The sequence below is a fragment of the Mytilus edulis genome, chromosome 12 (genome assembly GCF_963676685.1).
Source record: "Mytilus edulis chromosome 12, xbMytEdul2.2, whole genome shotgun sequence".
Classification (NCBI taxonomy): Eukaryota; Metazoa; Mollusca; class Bivalvia; order Mytilida; family Mytilidae; genus Mytilus; species Mytilus edulis.
The window spans coordinates 59,929,914-59,954,641 of NC_092355.1; the positions used below are offsets into that span (position 1 = coordinate 59,929,914).

Here is a 24,728-nt window from a genome sequence, read left to right on the forward strand (position 1 = left end):
CTCATGTTATAACAAATCTGGTCTGTAGTATAATTCGGTACTTTGCTAAACATCTGTGATGATTACAGTTTATCTTTATCTATAATTATATTCAAGATAATAACCTAAAACTGCAATATGTCCTGAAAATCATCAATTCAGAGGGCGATAACTTAAAAATCCGATTCGGCTGATTATTTCAGGGCAGATAGAACTTGACCTAATGAAAACTTAAACTTCTTGTCTGGTTTGCTTTGAAGACTTCTGTTTTTGAGATACACGTATACGCCAATTGAAACACTGCATTTTACCCCTATGTCCTATGTTTAGCCGTTGCGGCCATGTTTTGCCGAATCAGAAAACTAGTGTTATTCTACATATTCTAAGGATAATTCAGCTTACATTTGGTTGGAATTAGTTCAGTAATGTTTCAGAGAAGAAGATGTTTAAAATAGTTTACACAGGAGAGATGACGACGGACAAACGATGAAGGACGTCAAGTGATGAAGGACGTCAAGTGATGAAGGGCGTCAAGTGATGATAAAAGCTCACATTTCCTTTTGAAAGGTGAGATAAAAAGTAGTTAGTTTTATTTGTTACTTTTTGTTTCGGGCACATTTATAGCCGACTACAATGGATATTTTTGGGATTTCAATGAAAGGTAGAGCTTCTTATGATGAGTTAATTCTTTGCTTTCTTTTCAAACTATTTATGCTTGGGATATATGAATTATTTCTTTGCATTATTTTCAAACTATTTATGCTTGGGATATTTGACAAATTAAGCAAAAAAATCCCTTGCGCAAAAACTTCCATGTTTACAGTATATGGTATTGCTTCAGCTCATTGTAGAAGGTCGTACAGTGACCAATAGTCAGGTTCATCCAAGTCATTTGATCTTTGATGGATGTTTGTTTCACTAGCAATCGTACTACATCTTCTGACTTTTATTTTATTCAATGTTTATTCAAAATTATAGAAATATTTGGCCGTGTATAGAGTATAATGCAAGTTGCAATCTAAATCATATATCATTTTTCGAAATATTTGAATCATGACTTACATGTAGTCATTAGGTAAAAACATAGGTTTAAAAAGATAAAACTATAATTATTATATGCAGTTACAACAATAATTTGAAAAAAACCTGAACAATAGATAGGAATTAAATGGTAACTGTAGTGACAAGAAACAAACCTTCTCTATTCACATAAAAACATAACATACAAAACAAAGATACAATTTATTTAACAATATTCATGTTAGACAGAACGCGGCTGGATTAATTCATGATGTTCAATTCTTGTCTTTATTACAGTTTATATTTCCTCAAGTAGGATCTGACCATACTTTGTGCTGCCTTTTAAGCTATTGAACATTTCTTTGACATCTTTTGCTGACTCAGTGGTACTTGCTCTGACTTTTTCTTTGGTTTTGCACCGATACCTGTCACGTTTTCTGAACCTCTAAGGGTATTAGGATCCACATTCTCAAAAACGTTCTGTAAAAGTGTTCCTTTTCCAATGTTTGCTAATGCCTGTACAAGTATCCGTATTGTAGGTGTCACTGTTCTGTCTTCTCTCCAAGTGAACAAGACTTCTCTGTTCTGTTCTATTAGCTGTCGTGGATATTTATACTGAATACTTTCTAGTGTTGCAGTTGCGAGCCCCATTTCAGTGCCAAGTTGGAAAAATACCTGACCAATTTTTGGAGCTAAAGCATCTAAAATTTCATCTGTTGGAATACAATCTAGGTATTCTGACGGAATGTCTGAAATGACAGTATAAATTAACACAAATAATTCAATATAGCCTATTTGAAAAATAAGGAAAACCAGTAGTTTGATGATATATTATAGACCAACTAATATATATAGCCGCCTTAGAAAACTGTTTGGCTGCCTGGTGTCTGGTTGAAACTTTAACAACATTTGATTAACGGACAGATTTCTAATTCACTTTTGATCAGATTGTTCAGATTTTTCTTTTATTCCTTTCCTTTTGAGTAAGACAGGGAGAACACCTCTTCCATTTGCTTTTTTCTATTATCTTAATGATCTTAAATTGTTTTTACTGAATAATAACATAAAAGGATCGTGCACCTGTGTCATTTTGAACACTGATGATACTGTCTTAATGGCAGAATATCATATGAGTTTACAAAGACAACTGGACTACTAATATGAATATTGTGAGATATGGAAATTAGAGTAAATGTGTCTCGAAGTTCAACGATTGTTTCTTTTTTTTTCTTGCAAAATGCAAAAATGGCGACCGCAGTGCAAACCATGTCTGGTAACTTTGACAACTGTTCACCCAAGTCACAATTTATAAAAGTAAACCATTATAGGTCAAGGTACGACCTTCAACACGGAGCCTTGGCTCACAACAAACAGCAAGGTAATAAATTACCCCAAGTGTAAAATCTTTCAAACGAGAAAACCAACTGTCTAATTTATATAAACTAGAGGCTCTTAAAAGCCTGTGTCGCTCACCTTGGTCTATGTGAATATTCAACAAAGGGCACAGATGGATTCATGACAAAATTGTGTTTTAATGATTGTGATTCAGATTGTAGATCTTACTTTACTAAACATTCTTGCTGCTTACAATTATCTCTATCTGTAATGATTGGCCCAGTAGTTTCAGTGAAAAATGTTAGTAAAAATTTACAAATTTTATGAAAATTGTTAATAAACAGCTGCCCCATGAGCGCATGATACGCCCGTCGTCTTGTGTAGAAGTTTTATATAAAATCATAAATGGTTTCTGAGAAAGTTTTAAGCATTAACCATATATTGGATTTGAGATACGGCAGGACATGTGAAACCCCTCCTTTTTTTTTTATACAAAAAACTAAATATCACTAAAATAAAATTTTGAATCAAAACCAAAAAGTATACAGATCTTCAGATTAATATAACAAAGAAGTGTGTAAAGTTTTAAGCAATAATCATAAATTGTTTTTGAGATACGGCGCGACATGTAAAAAAATACCCTCCCCCTTTTTACAAAATACTGAATAACTCAACAAGAGTGCACACACTGAAATGTCTCGCCTTCATTACTAATCATTGATATTATGTTGATAGTCCTAAGTATAAAGCATTATTACAACTGTCACATAAACTTAACATTAAACAAGATAGTTAAACAAAGACCAACGAACCATGAAAATGAAGTCAAGGTCAGATGAACCATGCCAGGCAGACATGTACAGCTAACAATGCTTCCATACAACAAATATAGTTGACCTATTACTTATAGTTTAAGAAAAATAGACCAAAACACAAAAACTTAACACTGTCCAATGAACCTTGCAATTGAGGTCATGATCAAATAAAACCTGCGGGACTGACATATAGATCCTAATATATTTACATACACCAAAATTAATATAGTTGACCTTTGGCATATAATATTAGATAAAAAGATCAAAACTTAAAAACTTAACTTTGACCACTGAACCATGAAAATGAGGTCAAGGTCAGATGACATCTGCCCGCTAGACATGTACACCTTACAATCATTCCATACAACAAATATAGTAGACCTATTGCATAAAGTATGAGAAAAACAGACCAAAACACAAAAACTTAACTATAACCACTGAACCATGAAAATGAGGTCAAGGTCAGATGACACCTGCTAGTTGGACATGTACACCTTCCAGTCCTTCCATACACCAAATATACTAGCCCTATTGCTTATAGTATCTGAGATATGGACTTGACCACCAAAACTTAACCTTGTTCACTGATCCATGAAATGAGGTCGAGGTCAAGTGAAAACTGTCTGACGAGCATGAGGACCTTGCAAGGTACGCACATACCAAATATAGTTATCCTATTACTTATAATAAGAGAGAATTCAGCGTTACTAAAATTCTGAACTTTTTTTTCAAGTGGTCATTGAACCATGAAAATGAGGTCAAAGACATTGGACATGTGACTGACGGAAACTTCGTAACATGAGGCATCTATATACAAAATATGAAGCATCTAGGTCTTCCACCTTCTAAAATATATAGCTTTTAAGAAGTGAGCTAACACCGGCGCCACCGCCGCCGTAACCACCGGATCACTATCCCTATGTCGAGCTTTCTGCAACAAAAGTTGCAGGCTCGACAAAAATGAAATTTTGAATCGTTTTAAGCAATAATCAACAAGAGTGCACACGCTGAAATGTCTCGCCTTCTATACTAATCATTGATATTATGCTGATAGTCCTAAGTATAAAGCTAAACTTTACAAGCTAAGCTATTTACAACTGTCACATAAACATAACATTAACCAGATAACTAAACAAAGAGCAATGCACCTTGAAAATGAGGTCAAGGTCATATGAACCATGCCAGGCAAACATGTACAGCTAACAATGCTTCTATACAACATATATAGTTGACCCATTACTTATAGTTTAAGAAAAATAGACCAAAGCACAAAAACTTAACACTGAGCAATGAACCGTGAAAATGAGGTCACGGTCAAATAAAACCTGCGCGACTGACATAAAGATCATTAAATATTTCCATACACCAAATATAGTTGACCTATGGCATATATAGTATTAGTTAAAAAGACCAAAACTCAAAAACTTAACTTTGACCACTGAACCATGAAAATGAGGTCAAGGTCACATGACATCTGCCCGCTAGACATGTACACCTTACAATCATTCCAAACAACAAATATAGTAGACCTATTGCATATAGTATGAGAAAAACAGATCAAAACACAAAAATTTAACTAAAACCACTAAACCATGAAAACGAGGTCAAGGTCAGATGACACCTGCCAGTTGGACATGTACACCTTACATTCCTTCCATACACCGAATATACTAGCCCTATTGCTTATAGTATCTGAGATATGGACTTGACCACCAAAACTTAACCTTGTTCACTGATCCATGAAATGAGGTCGAGGTCAAGTGAAAACTGTCTGACAGACATGAGGACCTTGCAAGGTACGCACATATCAAATATAGTTATCCTATTACTTATAATAAGAGAGAATTCAACATTACAAAAAATTTGAACTTTTTTTTCAAGTGGTCACTGAACCATGAAAATGAGGTCAAGGACATTGGACATGTGACTGACGGAAACTTCGTAACATGAAGCATCTATATACAAAGTATGAAGCATCCAGGTCTTCTACCTTCTAAAATACAAAGCTTTTAAGAAGTGAGCTAACACCGCCGCCGGATCACTATCCCTATGTCGAGCTTTCTGCAACAAAAGTTGCAGGCTCGACAAAAATTAACACTGTGCAATGAACCGTGAAAATGAGGTCATGGTCAAAAGAAACCTGCGCTACTGACATAAAGATCATAAAATATTTCCATACACCAAATATAGTTGACCTATGGCATATAGTATTAGATAAATAGACCAAAACTCAAAAACTTAACTTTGACCACTGAACCATGAAAATGAGGTCAAGGTCACATGACATCTGCCCGCTAGACATGTACACCTTACAATCATTCCATACACCAAATATAGTAGACCTATTGCGTATAGTATGAAAAAAACAGACCAAAACACAAAAATTTAACTATAACCACTGAACCATGAAAATGAGGTCAAGGTCACATGACATCTGCCCGCTAGACATGTACACCTTACAATCATTCCATACACCAAATATAGTAGACCTATTGCGTATAGTATGAAAAAAACAGACCAAAACACAAAAATTTAACTATAACCACTGAACCATGAAAATGAGGTCAAGGTCACATGACATCTGCCCGCTAGACATGTACACCTTACAATCATTCCATACAACAAATACAGTAGACCTATTGCATATAGTATGAAAAAAACAGACCAAAACACAAAAATTTAACTATAACCACTGAACCATGAAAATGAGGTCAAGGTCAGATGACACCTGCCAGTTGGACATGTACACCTTACAGTCCTTCCATACACCGAATATACAAGCCCTATTGCTTATAGTATCTGAGATACGGACTTGACCACCAAAACTTAACCTTGTTCACTGATCCATGAAATGAGGTCGAGGTCAAGTGAAAACTGTCTGACAGACATGAGGACCTTGCAAGGTACGCACATATCAAATATAGTTATCCTATTACTTATAATAAGAGAGAATTCAACATTACAAAAAATCTGAACTTTTTTTTCAAGTGGTCACTGAACCATGAAAATGAGGTCAAGGACATTGGACATGTGACTGACAGAAACTTCGTAACATGAGGCATCTATATACAAAGTATGAAGCATCCAGGTCTTCCACCTTCTAAAATATAAAGCTTTAAAGAAGTTAGCTAACACAGCCGCCGCCGCCGTATCACTATCCCTATGTCGAGCTTTCTGCAACAAAATTTGCAGGTTCGACAAAAACCATTATATCAGTGTCAACTTAAAGCCTCGTAAAACATGAACCTTGTGTCAAAAAATGGAAAGTAATTTGCGACAAACATTTCACATTTTTCAACTTGTTTTGATCATTTCTACTTTTAATGGAAACAATCATATCCAATAATTGGTTTGCTTGCTTTATATAACATTACTATTCAATAAAACATTCACATATTATCATTCAAATAACAGTTGTATTATTTTTCTTAATTTGTTCTTTTTGACGGAAATTTTCTTTTCTTTTTGGAATCTGCCATATATCAGATATCAGAATACAAGTTACAATTGTTGCAATACTAACCCAGTCGCACTATTCTCATTAATAAAAACCTTGCGATAATTTCTGAATTTACAGTATTTACCTATTAGGTTAACAAAAATATTTACAGCTATTAAGTTATGTTTAAAACTTCCAACAAGTTACATCAGAATCTATTCAGAAGAATCTACTATATTTGTCATTTACAGATGCTAATTACATACCTGTTTCTGCTATTCTGATTCTTCTTACCTGAAAAAATGAAAATTATACACTATATAAAGTTTGTGTGTTTAAAAACAATTTTTTTCTGGATTTACAAAAACTAGTTATTTTCAAGCAGTCACTGAACCATAAAAATTCATAAGGCCGGGTTCCACGTATCCCCGCTGATCACCTATTATTGCTGCTGGCAGGTTTATAATTTAAAGTTGATTTAACAAAGAGTCCACTTATCATAAGAATTCAGAATTTAAAAAAAATCAAACTTTTCCTTGAGATGCTATATTTGGGTCTTGTCCAAGTTTCAGAACACATCATGACGGTTTACATCCTTTTTATATGTCATAACAATGTAATCGCAGACGGTCTGTACATTCTAATTGTAAACACAAATAATTAGTCCATCTAATGAGAAAAATATTTTCAAAACTTTGCATCAAACGTTATCTCTAAATATTATTTTTTTTATAAATTTCTATGAAGGTTTGACAAAGTATTTGAAGTGTAACAAATTTTAACCCCATCCTGTTTCTACTTTTTAACCGAAATAAACTAAGTTCATGTATCATTAAACAAGACGCCTATTAAAGCATAATAGCGTTCACCTGTAATTTCAGTTTAAGGAATTTGACTAGTTGTAGATCCTATTAAAGCATAATAGCGTTCACCTGTAATTTCAGTTTAAGGAATTTGACTAGTTGTAGATCCTATTAAAGCATAATAGCGTTCACCTGTAATTTCAGTTTAAGGAATTTGACTAGTTGTAGATCCTATTAAAGCATAATAGCGCTCACCTGTAATTTCAGTTTAAGGAATTTGACTAGTTGTAGATCCTATTAAAGCATAATAGCGTTCACCTGTAATTTCAGTTTAAGGAATTTGACTAGTTGTAGATCCTATTAAAGCATAATAGCGTTCACCTGTAATTTCAGTTTAAGGAATTTGACTAGTTGTAGATCCTATTAAAGCATAATAGCGTTCACCTGTAATTTCAGTTTAAGGAATTTGACTAGTTGTAGATCTTACTTGTTGAACAAAATTGTTATTTACACTTTCTCTCTTTCTATAAATAGAAACTTTCAAGAGCTTGTGTCGCTCACCTGTTACTGTATTTACTGATGTCGGCCATCTTGGTTGGTAGGCGGGGTCATTAGACACATTTTTTTAAAATAGATACCCTAGTAATGATTGTGGCCAAGTTTGGTTAAATTTGGCCCATAGTTTTAGAAAAGAAGATTTTTGTACAAGTTACAAAAATGAAGAAAAGTTGTTCAATATTGATTATAAAGGACAATATCTCCTTAAGGGGTTCTCTGACAATTTTGGTTATGTTGACTTATCCAGAGATCTTACTTTGCTGAATATTATTGCTGTTTACAGTTTATCTCTATCTATAATAGTATTCAAGATAATAACCAGAAACTGCAAAATTGCCTTAAAATTACCAATTTTAGGGCAGCAACCCAACAACGGGTTGTAGGATTCATCTGAAAATTTTTGAGGATATAGATCTTATTCTGATGGACATTTAAATCTTAAAAAATTTGCTCTAAATGTTTTAGTTTCAAAGATATGAAGCAAAAACTGCATTTTACCATTATGTTCTAATTTTAGCCATGTCGGCCATTTTGTTTGGTAGGTGGGGCAGGTCATCAGGTGCATTTGTTAAACTATATACCACAATTATGATTGTGGCCAAGTTAGTTTAGATTTGGCCCAGTAGTTTCAGAGAATAAGATTTTTGTACGAGTTACAAAAAATGACGAAAAAGTTGTTAAAATTGACTATAAAAGGCAATAACTCCTTAAGGGGTTTGTCTGACAATTAATAATATTAAAATTACTAAATAACCCAAAACTGTAAAATTTCTTAAAAACTAACTATCTTTGAACAGTAACCTGACAATAAGGTGCCATATTTGCCTAAAGACCCCTGGCAGTTAGATATAACAAGTGAAACTGCGAGCTACTGCTCACTGATGATACCCCCGCCGCAAGTGGATAATATTAATAGTGTAAAAATATGCAAGTGTTCGGTAAACAGGAAGTTGTCGAGTGATGAATCTGAAAACGCATCACACGGTATAGCTGACTTATAAAAATCCTGAAACCAAATTTCAGAAATCCTTGTATTGTAGTTCCTGAGAAAAATGTGACGAAAATTTTTAACTTGGTTATCATGTGTAAAATCATACAAGTGTTCGGTAAACAGGAAGTAGTCGAGTGATGAATCTGAAAACGCATCACACGGTATAGCTGAATTATATAAATCCTGAAACCAAATTTCAGAAATCCTTGTATTGTAGTTCCTGAGAAAAATGTGACGAAAATTTTCAACTTGGCTTTCATGTGTAAAATCATACAAGTGTTCGGTAAACAGGAAGTTGTCGAGTGATGAATCTGAAAACGCATCACACGGTATAGCTGACTTATATAAATCCTGAAAACAAATTTCAGAAATCCTTGTATTGTAGTTCCTGAGAAAAATGTGACGAAAATTTTCAACTTGGCTATCATGTGTAAAATCAGACAAGTGTTCGGTAAACAGGAAGTTGTCAAGTGATGAATCTGAAAACGCATCACACGGTATGGCTGACATATATAAATGTTGATACCAAATTACAGAAAGGGTGGATGTGTAGTTCCTGAGAAAAATGTGACGAAAGTTTCATGGGACGGACTGACTGACGGACGGACGGACAGACAGAGGTAAAACAGTATACCCCCCCTTTTTTAAAGCGGGGGTATAATAAAATTGAGAATGGAAATGGGGAATGTGCCAAAGAGACAACAACCCAACCATAGAGCAGACAATAGCAGAAGGTTACCAACAGGTCTTCAATGCAACGAGAAATTCTCGCACCCGGAGGCGTCCTTCAGCTGGCACCATAACAAATATATACCGATTCAGTGATAATGAACCCCATACTAAACTCCAAATTGTACACAAGAAACTAAAGTTAACATAATACAAGACTAACAAAGGCCAGAGGCTCCTGACTTGGGACAGGCGCAAAAAAGCGGCTGAGTTAAACATGTTTGTGAAATCTCAACCCTCCCCAAGAGAAAACGAAAACGGGATCCACCGGGATCCCAATGCAATCCCGGTGAAATTGTCGGGATAAGCCGGGATAAGCATCCGGAGGCGGGATCCCATTCGGGATAAATATCTGAAACTGGGATCCCATTCGGGATAACTGTCTGAATCCGGGATTCCAGTCAAGATGAAACGGGATAAATATCGGACACTGGGATCCCAATCGGGGTAACTGTCTGAAGCTGGGATCCCAATCGGAACTGTTTAAAGCCGGGATCCCAATCGGGATGACTGTCTGAAGCTGGGATCCCAGTCTAGTTAAAACGGGAAATTGTATGAACCATATATTATGTTGTTGAAAATATGTAAGTGTTTCTGTGGTCGGATTGTTGTCTCTTTGGCACATTCCCCACTTCCATTTTCCATTTTATTTTTATTGGTGTTAATTAACAATGCGTATGACACCAAAGCTGTCAGTTGAAGCCAATCACATTTAAGTGTCACTTAATATTCAGTTTGACAGATATTAATAAGTCAGAAAAATGCCGAGATTTTCGCGATAAAAATGGCAGGGCGTCCGAGAAATGTCAACGAGTGTTTTGCCAGAAAAGCTTGGGCGTTTCTGTTGTTCCCCAAGTTCCCATAAGTGCGTTTCTATTAGTTGTCGTCATCAATGATAAGATAATGATCGACATCGTAAAACTTTGATTTCTCAACTTATGTAAACTGTAAAAAAATCATAACCACGTGCTTTGTTTTCAACTGTACTGCCGTGGGACAGTTCGACCCTAGAAAATACTGACTACTGTCCTAAATAATGCGGCCACTATCTTATCCGCATGCACCATGTGCCGATTAATAAAGTATAATTTTCTTATATTTAGTAAAAACTGGCCGATATGATTTGGGGCGAGATTGTCACGTCGACGTTTGTGTACTGGTAAAAACGTCATCAAAATTTGTTTACGCTGAATTATGGACAGGACGAAGAGGAAGATGTTTTCAGATAAGTGCATTAATAATTTATTTTTAACATGTGTACATGTGCATATAATGATTATAAAAATAATTTATTGAGGAACTATGAATTGTATGGTTTTTATCTGAGCAAATCAACATCAGAAAGTCTGAAAGCATAAACTGAAAATATATTTATTTTTAACATTTACAATGAATAAACTTGTTAACTTGTCACATAACAGGCATAAATAGTAGGTATGTCAAAATTTAATTCAGTTGTGTGTATGTTTATTTGGTGAAAATAATAAGTCGCTATAGTTATTTATCGTCAGGGGATAAAAAAGGGGGAAGGTAATTAATTTGCCAAAAAATTAAAATAACCTTCCAAGACTTCATAATTATTTGGACTAGCTTCCAATCTACTGTATTCTATAAACATTAAACATGCAATAATATTTCTATTGAATTTGTTGCTTCAAAACGTATTGAACAAATGATTCTTTGTGGATTTTTTTGATACTTTTAGGGGATATACTGATCTTTTTAAATGGAGCTTCCAACGAAACAGATTGCATGCAGATATTCCAGTTACCATAATTTACTCGGCAATTCTAGTTGGAAGTACAGAGACAGCAAATTGATTAACAGAAAGGAAAACATGACATGTATCCTTTTGCATAAATAACCCAGGATTCCCAGTGGCAGTGCAATTTAAATTGGTGCATGTATATCCTGCTGGTATTTATTTTTGGGATCCCGCTTTTTTTTCCGGGAATCCCAGTATATTTCCACTGGGATTTACATCGGGATCCCGCTTCTTTTACGGGAATCCCGAAATTTATCCCAATACCTTTACATCGGGATCCCGCTTATTTAGCGGGAATCCCGAAATTTTATCCCAGTGGGATCCCACCTAATTCCACCAGGATAAAATTTCGGGAATCCCGGACTTTTGGCGGGATTCCCGAAATTTTATCCCGGTGGAATTAGGTGGGATCCCACTTGGAATCCCATCAAAATTCCAGCCGGGATTCCAGTGGAATTCCAGATTTATTTTCTCTTGCCCTATACCTCTAGCCAATGCCGAAAAGTAGACGCATAACAATACGCACATTAAAATTCAGTTCAAGAGAAGTCCAAGTCTGATGTTAGGAGATGTAACCAAAGAAAATAAACAAAATGACAATAATACATAAATAACATCAGACTACTATAGCAGTTAACTGACATGCCAGCTCCGGACCTCAATTAAACTGATTTACAAATTATGTCTTCATCATATGAATATCAGGCAGAATCCTCCCCCTGAGGGGTTTAGTATCATACCATCATAACAAATATGAGAAGAACATAACCCGTGTCATGCCAACAACTGGTTTATTAATAATAAATGTGTTTAGTTACGATGCAAAGACCCTATAAGTGAATCAATATTAACGCCAAAATATGTTAAACTCTTCACCTATGTCAGTTTTGCAATTCCTACTTAAGTTTTTGAGATGAAAGCCAAAAAATACATTTGACCTCTATGATCTATTTTCAAAAACTGCCGCCATGCTTTTAAATGGATCAAATCCCCGAATACAATATATAAACTAAATAGCCTAAGAACCATTAAATCAAACTGTTGAAGCATTTGGCTAAGTATTTTCAGAAAAAGATAATTTTTAAAAAGAAAAACTTTCACAACTAGTATCTCAATTGTTTGTAAAACAACTGAAAGGTCTTTCCTGTAAAAGTGATGTTTTCGTAATGTAATTTGTACGACCTTTCGTTTGATAACGACAAGCATACCTTCTGAAACTTTTCGATTTTTACCCTTAATGACCTCATCCGCCTACATTTTCGAGATCTGAAGTATGATAAATGTAACATAGACTTGATGATCTTTCATTTGATATGCGACAACGCAATGTTCTAGAAAGTTTGATTTTTGCACTTAATAACCCCATCCAACTCATTTCTGGAGGTCAGGAATTTAATATTTCAAATGTGTACATCATGACCTTTCATTTGATATACAACAACCTTATCTTAAAAGAAATTTTTTTTGCACTCAATGACCCCACCCAACAAATTTTTGGGGGACTTCAATCTAAAATTTGAAATGTAGACTTTATGTTCTTTCATTTGGTATGCGACAACCTTACAATCTGAATAATTGAATTTTTGCACTAAATGACCCCACCCTTACCCCTGGGATGAAAAATGGGTTTAAAATTTTCATTTTAGAGTAGGGTTTATTGAGACCTTCAATTTGATATATCAAATGACCTCATTTGACAAAGTGCCAAAAATGATGCAATATCAACTATATAAATAGAAGTTATGAAACGTAAAAAGTCAATGCAAAACATGAAAATTTGAAATTGATTTTTTGGGTTTTTTTTCCACGGAAAGTTTTTTGTACTTGGTCAAACATATAACAATGTTAACCTCTTCAATTTCTAAAACATTTTAGGTGGTAACCTGTTGTTGATTCAGAAATACATGCCTCCCCTCGCAAAATTTCAAACTGCATTACCTCTAAAACGACAATAGATATCTCAAATCTGATAAATGATAAATGATCTGCACTTAAAGGACATCATTGTAGAAAAAAAAATTGGGACAATTTCAAAGTTCATTAAGGTCACAATGAATCATCAAATATATGATGCAATACCAAACTTGAGAACCGGAAGTCGTAGAGACATTGGACTACTACCATTCAACTCAGGACCACTTGATCTGTTAAATGTCACAAGGTCAAGGTCATAGTACTCTTTGAAGGTCAAGGTGAAATTTCATCATGACCTGACATTGACCTCAAATTGAAGGTCTTAAAATACTGTTCATTTTTGAAGCTTATAGTAGGTTGATATCTGTTACCTTTTCAAAGATATACACACAATACTATACTTTTTTTAATTATCTTGATGCAACTTTTGAACAGACGGTCAGACATTATTGAGCGTGTGTATAAAATGTAGAGCTCGTCGAGAGGAACATTTAATACACAGTATGTATGCAGCAAACTCTTATCGTTTTCTTAATATGTAAGCTTGAAATTACAGCATATTTTTTTTTGCACTCAGTGACCATTGACCTTGAGTGCAAATTAAAGAATATTGGTGCAGGTCCCAAGTCTCTACGACTTCCAGTTCTCGAAATAAAAATTTTCCAAAATGTATAATTTTTCAAGGGGAATAACTCCTTACCAGGGTAAATAACCTACTAATCGTTTATGTTTATTAACATTGCCATCTGTTCCTGTGCATGCTGCCATTTTCAATTCTATTCTATCTCTAATACTTTTTAAGAAAAATGCAAATAAAAAAAATGCTTCAAGGGAAAATAACTCTCAAAGGGGATGATGAAATCCTACACAGCCTCATCTGGTAATACGTCATAATGAGATCTATCGATGGTCAATATTTGGTCTTGATGACTTCAATAGAAACCGGGGGAGGGCATGTCAAAAAAATGTTGGAAGAAAAAAAAACATAAGAAAAACAATAAGGTCTTTCCTCACATAGGGGAAAGACCTAAAAAATGTAAAACGTAAAACGTTTGAAGGGCAACAACTATTGAAAGGGTGAATTGACTATTTTTATCGTTGTGACTTATTTGTAGATTTAACTTAGTTGAACATTTATAGCCATTTAGAATTTCACCTACAAAAGGTGGTTCAATTGGTTTAAAATGTCATAGCAGATAGATCTTGACTTATTCATCACTTTAACTCCATACCACTTGGCTCTAACTGCTATAGTGTTTTTTCATATAAACAGCAGTGGACCCCTAATTTTTTGTCCTATTTTTAGCCATGGTGGCCATGTTTGTTAAATGATCAAAACTTTGAATACAATGTATAAACCATTTTCCATAAGGAACATTCAAATAAAGTTAAAAAGTGTTTGGGTCTTGTAGTTTCAGAGAAGAATATGTTTTTAATGTTATCAAGCATGATGAACAAAGTGATTAAAATTGTCTTTAAAGGGTAACGATTCCTTCAGGGCTCAATTGCCAATTTTGGTCATACTAACTAAGATAATAACAAAAAACTGCAAAATTTCCTTAGAAATTACCATTTACCAATAAAGAAGCAGCAACTCAACAATTGGTTGTTCGGTTCATCAGAAACTACCCTTAGAAACATTAAGTTAAAGTTAAAAGATATTTGGTACAGTAGTTTTAGAGTGACGATTCTTGAAATAGTTCACGACGACGATGACAGATGACTGACGCCGAGTGATTGCATGAACTCACATGTGTCCTTCAGGCCTTGTGTTCTAAACATGAAAAGAACATAAATTAAAGCTTTCAAGATTTTGTCTTAGATACTGCAAATTAAACAAATCAATCTTCAGTCCAAATGTTATAAAATTCCATGAAGGTTTGACAAGGTTATTGATGACAAAAATGGTTTTAAAAGCTTTCAGAAAACACATACCCATTTAAAAAAAAAGATCTAAAAATGGCCTTGAAAGCATAAAGTTTGACTGGCGGATTCTTTTGGATGTTCACCGAACAGTTCCCTTAAATGTACTTCTGTTTTGCTGACTACTTTAGATGTAAATGATAATTGTCGAAACATTTTGTCAGAAATTAAGCTGGAAAAGATAGGCAATTTACCAAATTTATCCTTGTTTGACTTTAAACAATAAACAATAGGGCCTTTTAAAATGTTTGAAAAAAAATTAACAATCATTTTTTTCAAGAAAGGTTTAAGGATAATTATTTCATGAGGACTTTTTAATGAAGCATTGAAATGAGGTCAAGGTCAGATGAAATGATAATGAGGTGTAAATAAAGGCAATAGTAGTATACCGCTGTTCAATAGTCAAAAATTGATGTAAATGAAACAAATTGGGTCACAAGCAAAAACAGAAGAAACCAAATGAAACAACAGAAACACTGAACTGATACAAGAACAAATGCCCATATATATAGAAACAGACTATGTGATAACAATTGCTATATTCCTGACTTGGTACAGGACATTTAAAACCAGATGCTCTGCAGGGCACAGCTTTATACGACCGCAGAGGTTGAACCCTGAACGGTTGGGGCAAGTATGGACACAACATTCAAGCTGGATCAGCTCTAAAGTTGGATTGTGATTAATTAATTGACACAGCATAGGTTTCTGACACAGAATGAATGTGGTCTAATGAACTTAAAATATTTGTTTTGCCTTTGAGCAATTCACTATGCTGTTGAATATTAATCCTCTCAAAAAAATGTTTGAAGAAATTTTCTTTTTATTTATGAAATCTGAAATGAGAAAAATTTAAACCCCCCCCCCCCCCACCCATTTTTTTCACATCCCCCTTTCCCTTTTTCCAAAACTGATCTCAATTCAAATTTCTAATGGAGTTTGCAACAATAACTACTCATTTAAATACATCATTAAATATCAAAATGTAAAATATCACTGAATGGTAAAGATTGTTTTTATTTATCAGTTGGTAGTAAAAGTGAATATACATTGCATATTGTATAAAACGATGATTTAAGTTGATTCAACTACTATTCTGGACAAAGAAAGATAACTCCATTTGAAAATTTCTTGCTATTGCACAATATTGTGCAATTAGATATTTCTTGCTATTGCACAATACTGTGCAATTGAAGATTTCTTGCTATTGCGCAATACTGTGCAATTGAAAATTTCTTGCTATTGCACAATACTGTGCAATTGAAGATTTCTTGCTATTGCTGAATACTGTGCAATTGAAAATTTCTTGCTATTGCACAATACTTAATATAATAATTTTGGATCCTGATTTGAACCAACTTGAAAACTGGGTCCATAATCAAAAATCTAAGTACATGTTTAGATTCAGCATATCAAAAAAGCCCAAGAATTTAATTTTGTTAAAATCAAACTTAAGTTTAATTTTGGACCCTTAGGACTTTAATGTAGACCAATTTGAGAACGGGACCAAAAATAAAGAATCTACATACACAGTTAGATTTGGCATATCAAAGAGCCCCAACTATTCAATTTTTGATGAAACCAAACAAAGTTTAATTTTGGACTCCGATTTGGACCAACTTGAAAACTGAGCCAATGAAAAAAAAATCTAATTCAGCATATCAAAGAACCCGAAGGATTCATTTTTTGTTAAAATCAAACTAAGTTTAATTTTGGAACCTTTGGACCTTAATGTAGACCAATTTGAAAACGGGACCAAAAATTAAGAATCTACATACACAGTTAGATTCAGCATATCAACGAACCCAAATTATTCAATTTTTGATGAAATCAAACAAAGTTCAATTTTGGACCCTTTGGTCCCCTTATTCCTAAACTGTTGGGACCAAAACTCCCAAAATCAAACCCAACCTTCCTTTTATGGTCATAAACCTTGCGTTTAAATTTCATATATTTCTATTTACTTATACTAAAGTTATGGTGCAAAAACCAAGAATAATGCTTATCTGGATCCCTTTTTGGCCCCTAATTCCTAAACTGTTGGGACCTCAACTCCCAAAATCAATCCCAACCTTCCTTTTGTGGTCATAAACCTTGTGTTTAAATTTCATTGATTTCTATTTACTTATACTAAAGTTATTGTGCGAAAACTAGGAATAATGCTTATTTGGGCCCTTTTTTGGCCCTTATTTCCTAAACTGTTGGAACCAAAACTCCCAAAATCAATCCCAACCTGCCGTTTGTGGTAATAAACCTTGTGTCAAAATTTCATAGATTTCTATTTACTTAAGCTAAAGTTATAGTGCGAAAACCACGAAAATGCTTATTTGGGCACTTTTTGGCCCCTAATTCTTAAATATTGAGACCAAAACTCCCAAAATCAATCCCAACCTTCCTTTTGTGGTCATCAACTTTGTGTTAAATTTCATAGATTTCTATTCACTTTTACTAAAGTTAGAGTGCGAAAACTAAAAGTATTCGGACAATGACGACGACGACGCCAACATGATACCAATATACGACCAAAAATTTTCAATTTTTGCGGTCGTATAAAAATGGTAGGTTGCATTTGTTTTTTTTAACGAACAAAACCTTCCGCTTATACAGCAATGTTAAAAATACTGCTAAATTGACTACGGTATGTGACATGAATAAAGTACAAATACATGCAAGAACATTCAGTACACACAAGTACATAAATAAACAATACAATAATCCATTTCAACATGTAAATCACATAATAACAACAAACACCTACAACTAATTTACGACATATTACAAATAAAGCACAACAGAATATAAATAAATGAAATGTGCCTCACATGAATTTTTCAACGTTACAAAAAATGACGTCCCAGCTAAATTTCCAAATATGAAATTGGGTTTCAGTTTGTAAGGATGTATTTCCTAAACATTACAAGAATATTAAGATAAAATTGTGTAGTAAGAGTGTAATTATTTGTATGTTATAACCTTGATTTCCTTTTAAATTAAAACTTTCAAACACACGAATACATCCTGTGCATATAGTTGCTTTAAACCTAAAAATCATATACATGATCTAGGTGATTAATATCTTTACTTTTACAAACATAAAGAAAATAAAAATGGATTTAAAACCACAAAAGATAAGACATAAAACAACATCAAACCAGAATTACAAATGAGACATCATAACTGAATTCATTAATGTTGGATGTATAAATACTGAGACACGTCTAATAACATTGAGCAAGACAGTTATACTTGGGAATAGGTCATGTTCAATACTTAGAAGACCAACATTTACACCAAACAATCATTTCTTTGAAATATCAAGCCTTAAACAAAAAGTTGTCATATGTGCAACTGTATATGAATATTAAATATGTATATCATTCATTGCAGAAGAGACTAAAGACCACAGAGGACACATAAGAGCTAATACAGTGTGTAAAACAGACAAGTGCCTCTAGCAAGCCTTACAAGTGAGTACGTCATCTAAATATATGTTGAATTCATGTTGATTGATGACACAAATAAATACATATTAAAAGTGTCCATATATAAAACTTTTAAACATGTTCACAATGTCAAATTTTCAAATTGGTTTTAGTCATTACACAATAGGTACGGGTATACACTTACTTGACACAAAACATGTGATGATATTTCCATGTTTGTCAGAGCTTCTGCTAATGCTCTAAAATTGTTCTTTTCTTTCTTCTCCTTCCATTTTAATAAAATAACAAATTTCGCAACTTCTTTATTTGTGGGATAATTTTCTGTGATAGTATCCCATTGATCAGACATTTCCAGAAATGTCACTAACTCATGCATATGGCTTGATGCACATTTGATTGAAAAACGCAACAGTTCAATATCACTTGGTCTCTGGTTTAAAGCATCATCACTTAAACCTGAAAATAATAATACAAATAGCATCCCACTTACAGAAAACAACACAAAGTTACACTAGGAGAACATAGTACACCCTTGTTGTGCATTTTGAAATTCATGCAAGCTAATATTGGATATTTCGAAGGCACATTAAATAGATATGTACACAAGCATGCCAGATGATACAGTTTAAACCAGTTTGTTATGTTCACCAATTTCAATAGTATTTAAAGTTTCTACTAAATCAATCGAAGTAGACTAAGGTTTTGGTAAAAGTTTGTTAAAAATCTGACAATTAATGTTCCATAAATCTGGAGTGACAGACCGAAACATCTACATAGATGTTGAAAGTCTTAAAGATATAGTTTAACTTAAAGCATCACGGGTCAGATAAATCATGTCAAACAGACATTTACAACTTACAATTTGTATACACATAATATAACTGATCTATTGTTTATAATTGAAAAACAGACCACCTTAAAATGAAACTTAACATTGATCAATGAACCATGACAATGAGTTCAACGTCAGATGATATCTGCTAGACAACATTAACACCTTTACACAAGCATGTCATACACCAACATATATTGCTTAGAGTACTTGAACAACAGACTAAAACACAAGAGTGCACACGCTGAAATGTCTCGCCTTCTATACTAATCATTGATATTATGTTGATAGTCGTAAGTATAAAGCTAAGCTTTAATACAACTGTCACATAAACTTAACATTAACCAAGATAACTAAACAAAGACCTTGAAAATGAGGTCAAGGTCAGATGAACCATGCCAGGCAGACATGTACAGCTAACAATGCTTCTATACAACCTATATAGTTGACCTATTACTTTAATTTTAAGAAAATAGACCAAAACACAAAAAAACACTGTGCAATGAACTGTGAAAATGAGGTCAAGGTCAAATAAAACCTGCGCAACTGACATAAAGATCATAAAATATTTCCATACACCAAATATAGTTGACCTATGGCATAAGTATTAGATAAAAAGACCAAAACTAAAAAACTTAACTTTGACCACTGAACCATGAAAATGAGGTCAAGGTCACATGACATCTGCCCGCTAGACATGTACACTTTACAATCATTCCATACAACAAATATAGTAGACCTATTGCATATAATATGAGAAAAACAGACCAAAACACAAAAATTTAACTATAACCACTGATCCATGAAAACGAGGTCAAGGTCAAATGACACCTGCCAGTTGGACATGTACACCTTACAGTCCTTCCATACACCGAATATACTAGCCCTATTGCTTATAGTATCTGAGATATGGACTTGACCACCAAAACTTAACCTTGTTCACTGATCCATGAAGTGAGGTCGAGGTCAAGTGAAAACTGTCTGACAGACATGAGGACCTTACAAGGTACGCACATATCAAATATAGTTATCCTACTACCTATAATAAGAGAGAATTCAACATTAATACAAAAAATCCAAACATTTTTTTCAAGTGGTCACTGAACCATGAAAATGAGGTCAAGAATATTGGACATGTGACTGACGGAAACCTCGTAGCATGAGGCATCTATATACAAAGTATGAAGCATCCAGGTCTTCTACCTTCTAAAATATAAAGCTTTTAAGAAGTAAGCTAACGGCGCCGCCGCCGACGGATCACTTTCCCTATGTTGAGCTTTCTGCAACAAAAGTTGCAGGCTCGACAAAAACAAGCGCAAAATGTTTGCTTTATTGTAATGAAGATATGTTACATTTGATCTAATACAATTAAAGTGCATCTTATAGGAGTTAGTGCCCCTGAAATATCTCAATATATAGTTATTTGATATAAACTTCAACTAAGTTCATTATAAAGCCATTATGACCTTGTACAAAAGGTTAGGTGACATATGACCTTGAAAAATGACAACTGGAAGTGACCTCGAGAAAACTGGAAGTAGCTTTTTTGCACTTTTTTCATATCAAAGTGCTCAGAATCCATACATTTTGTAATTTAAATACATTTATCAATCACTAAAGACTAGAAATGACTTTCTGTAAACCGGAAGTGGTCAATTACATCCCGGTTTACAGGCAAAAGTATATCATGTATATAGAAACTATATATTTTTGGAATCAGTGTGAAAAAAGCTATCATATGAGACCAAAAGTAACATTTACTTCTATACTATTAAACGAGAAGACCTCATTTTTGGTGTCGCTTCTCTTCTTTCCACAATAAATTAATCAACACGCCTCTGTGTCCTATAGGTACAGTGCATAGTCGCATTTGTCATCCATTCATATGATTATTCAGATTAAGTTATTTTGGGAGAAAAACGAGAAAAAAGGCATCCGGATATTGTCCCGTCATTGGACAAAATTTTAAGTCAGATTAGACTTCCGGTTTGCGTTTTTCTGTATACTTTGAACATACATATACAAAGAATAAAGTGTATTTTCAGAATTCTATCTGCTATCACTTTCAAGTTTACTATCCACGGCGGTCACAGAGTTTATTAAATAGAGAGGGTCTGTATACTATATCAATGACCACCATGGATCGATTAGTAAACTTAGAATTGAAAGTAAATACACTATATTTATATAGTAATGAATGTTTATAATATACAGATAAGCGCTAAAAATATTCATGTGATACACTTTTGATACCTTTTCTGAAATTCTCCAGTCATTAAATCTTTTACAAAATTCATTGATTACAAAAAAAAGAAGATGTGGTATGATTTCCATGTTGAGACAACTCTCCAAAAGAGACCAATATGACACAGAAATTAACAACTATAGGTCACCGTACGACCTTCAACAACGAGCAAAGCCCATACCGCATACTCAGCTTCAAAAGGCCCCGAACTGACAATGTAAAACAATTCAAACCAGAAAACAACACTTTACATACTTTAAACTACGCTCTGAATGACCGCGATTTCGCGGGTGTGTTCTAGTATATATATATATTAAAACCGGAAGTAGCATATTATCTACTTTAGTTCACGTTCAAATATATCAAAACCATTATTTATCGCATCAGTCTGAAGAAAGTAGCTTCTTTTCAAAATTTCTTTGATGTGGAAAGGCCTTCAATTGTTCAGAGAACAATTTAATTTTATTAATGTTGGTTAACAAATAGTTTTACATAAGTTAAGTGTCACTTGTTCTTGAACTTATGTTAGGCAATCAAAGTTCTCTGGTTTTATCCACGCAGTACCAGTGTATTGTTGTATAAGTTATAGATATTTCATATCTTTTGGATAGTTTTGTGGTGTTTCATAAATTATACCATAGCTTTTGTTGAAATTCCCGGCAATAACCTCACGAGACGAAGTCGAGTGAGGTTGCCGAGAGGTTTCAACAAAAGCTATGGTATAATTCATGAAACACCACAAAACTATCAAAAATATATGAAATATCTGTTTTAACCTATCGCATATATTGCTGTTTAAAAATGTGTATTTCATATATTTTTGTTAGTTTACTTTAAAAATACTATAATACGAATCAGTCAAATTACCCTTTTTGGACCTTACACATTAAGCTCCGCCTACTTTCTGAAATAAGCAAGGGCTTCTGAAACAGCGGGAACATCAGTTGGACAAGATTTTTCGACAGCGATGGATGCACATCTACATTGGTGTACAGCTATAGGTTAACACATAGTTTAACAGTCATATTTGAAAATCTTATAATCATAGATTATCGTTGATCATCTCAACGAGATTGATTTTCTCGCTTGAGCTGGTACAGCGAAAGTGAGAAAAGCAATCGAGTTGAGATGACCAATGATAATCTGTTTATCGCTATTTTATCTATGACGACGTTGTCAATTTCATGTCAATTTCGTTAGCAACGCCACGTGGCCTCCTTAGTTTCTAGCGATAATTTTTCCATCTCAAGCGAGAGGCATGATATGAAAATTATCACAAAAAAACATCAAAAGAAAAATGCACAAAATAGCGATAAATCCGTTTTTTTCAGTTTTGGATAGAAAAAAAGTTGCTTATCATTGTTATGTTAAAAGTGTGAATAATCTAGAAAGAATCATTTCCTGCCAATCTTTCAATGCTTATATCTCAAAAACAAGGAAACAGACCCTTCAATTTTTTTCTATTATTTTAGTTCCATTAATAATATACAATCAATTTATTACAATCTTTTTCAAAGCTTGTTATTGTGAAACAAAATAGAAAACTCCCTTACTATTACTATGATTACAATTAAAAGACTAAACAGTATGTTTATGCGTCACATTTGAAAAAGAAGTCACAAATTAAAAGACAAAATTCAGTGTAATTACAGTATTAAATATAATTCTCATATTTCCTTCTTACACCACAGATTGGAAAATTCTTAACATAGTTAAAGAATTCTTACCTGGACAATTCGGCTCACACTGTTCTTTCTCCTGTAGAAATAATATATATAAATAATGAAAAAACGCAATTTTAATACGTATGCAAAATAAATTTCTTGGTAGAGGCGTCTGAATACAGCACAAACAACATTTTTTTAAAGGCAAAAAAAAAGCGAAAATGTATATTTAAAAACAAAACCGCATTTGACCAGCAGGTCGTACAACGGATATTCTTAAACCCTGCTGACTGTCAATGGCGATTGTCAAATACACGGACCACCAGATGTTGGATCTTAACTAATAATGTAATACTAAAAGGCAGAAAACAATAAACTTGCAGAAAAGATGGTATACCGCAAACAAAAGGTGCAAAAGTACACTATATCCTAATATCATCAATTAATGTCTCGTCAGTGATGTTAGAAAATGACACGGTATTTGGAAGGCCATATTATCTACCTCAATTTAGGATGGACTCTTAAATTTTGAAGATTTGAAATAGGATAATTGGATTATATAAACATTTTCCTAAATACCACAAAAGTAGATGAGTCTAATTTAGTAAAACGCATTTGACTAGCATATCGAACAGCGGATGTGCATAAACCTCTGCTGACAGCTTTTGGCAATCATGCCAAATAAAAGGATCATTAGATGTAACAAAATGGATCTTGATTATTAATTTAATACCAAACAGAAAACAATAAACTTATGGAATAGATGTTATACCGCAATGAAAAGGTGCAAAAATATGAGTACACCACATCGGGATTTGGACAATTATTATCGTTTTTAGAAGGCCATACAATTTACCCTAGTTTAGTACTCAATTTAGACTATTTAATTTTGAAGAGTCGACATAGGATGAACATTTCATTTAAACCAGAGGGCAAATATAATGCAAGCCCAAACGAAAAAATTAAAAAAACGCATTTTTTATACATATGAATGCAAAACACATGTATTTGTAGAGGGATCTGAATTAAACAGACAAGAGAGCCGTTTTGTAGTGGTTAGTGCATCGGACTACTAACACAAAGGTTTGCGGTTCGATTCCTGTTTGGGATGAAAATTTCAGGAACTCAATTTTCGGCTCTCCCTTGACACCATCTGTGAGTATGGTCTTGAGGACACGATAATAGTCCGTCGGAAGTAGACGATAAATGGCTGACCCGTGTTAAGAGAGAGCCATATCTCTTGCACGTTAAAGACGCCCTTGTAGATTTCGAA

The 24,728-nt window shown here is 33.7% G+C and overlaps 1 protein-coding gene across 1 annotated transcript in view; it reads right to left on the reverse strand.

Moving 5' to 3' along the window:
- Positions 1–1,208: 1,208 nt before the first annotated feature.
- LOC139498900 (uncharacterized) overlaps positions 1,209–24,728 on the reverse strand; it is a 105,099-nt gene continuing 81,579 nt past the window's right edge. The window contains exons 19-22 of the mRNA XM_071287490.1: positions 23,519–23,549; positions 18,899–19,170; positions 6,855–6,882; positions 1,209–1,748 (exon numbers count right to left, since the gene is read on the reverse strand). Coding sequence (XP_071143591.1) covers positions 1,342–1,748; positions 6,855–6,882; positions 18,899–19,170; positions 23,519–23,549 — 738 coding nt within the window. The 3' untranslated portion in view covers positions 1,209–1,341. The remainder of the gene's footprint in view (positions 1,749–6,854; positions 6,883–18,898; positions 19,171–23,518; positions 23,550–24,728) is intronic.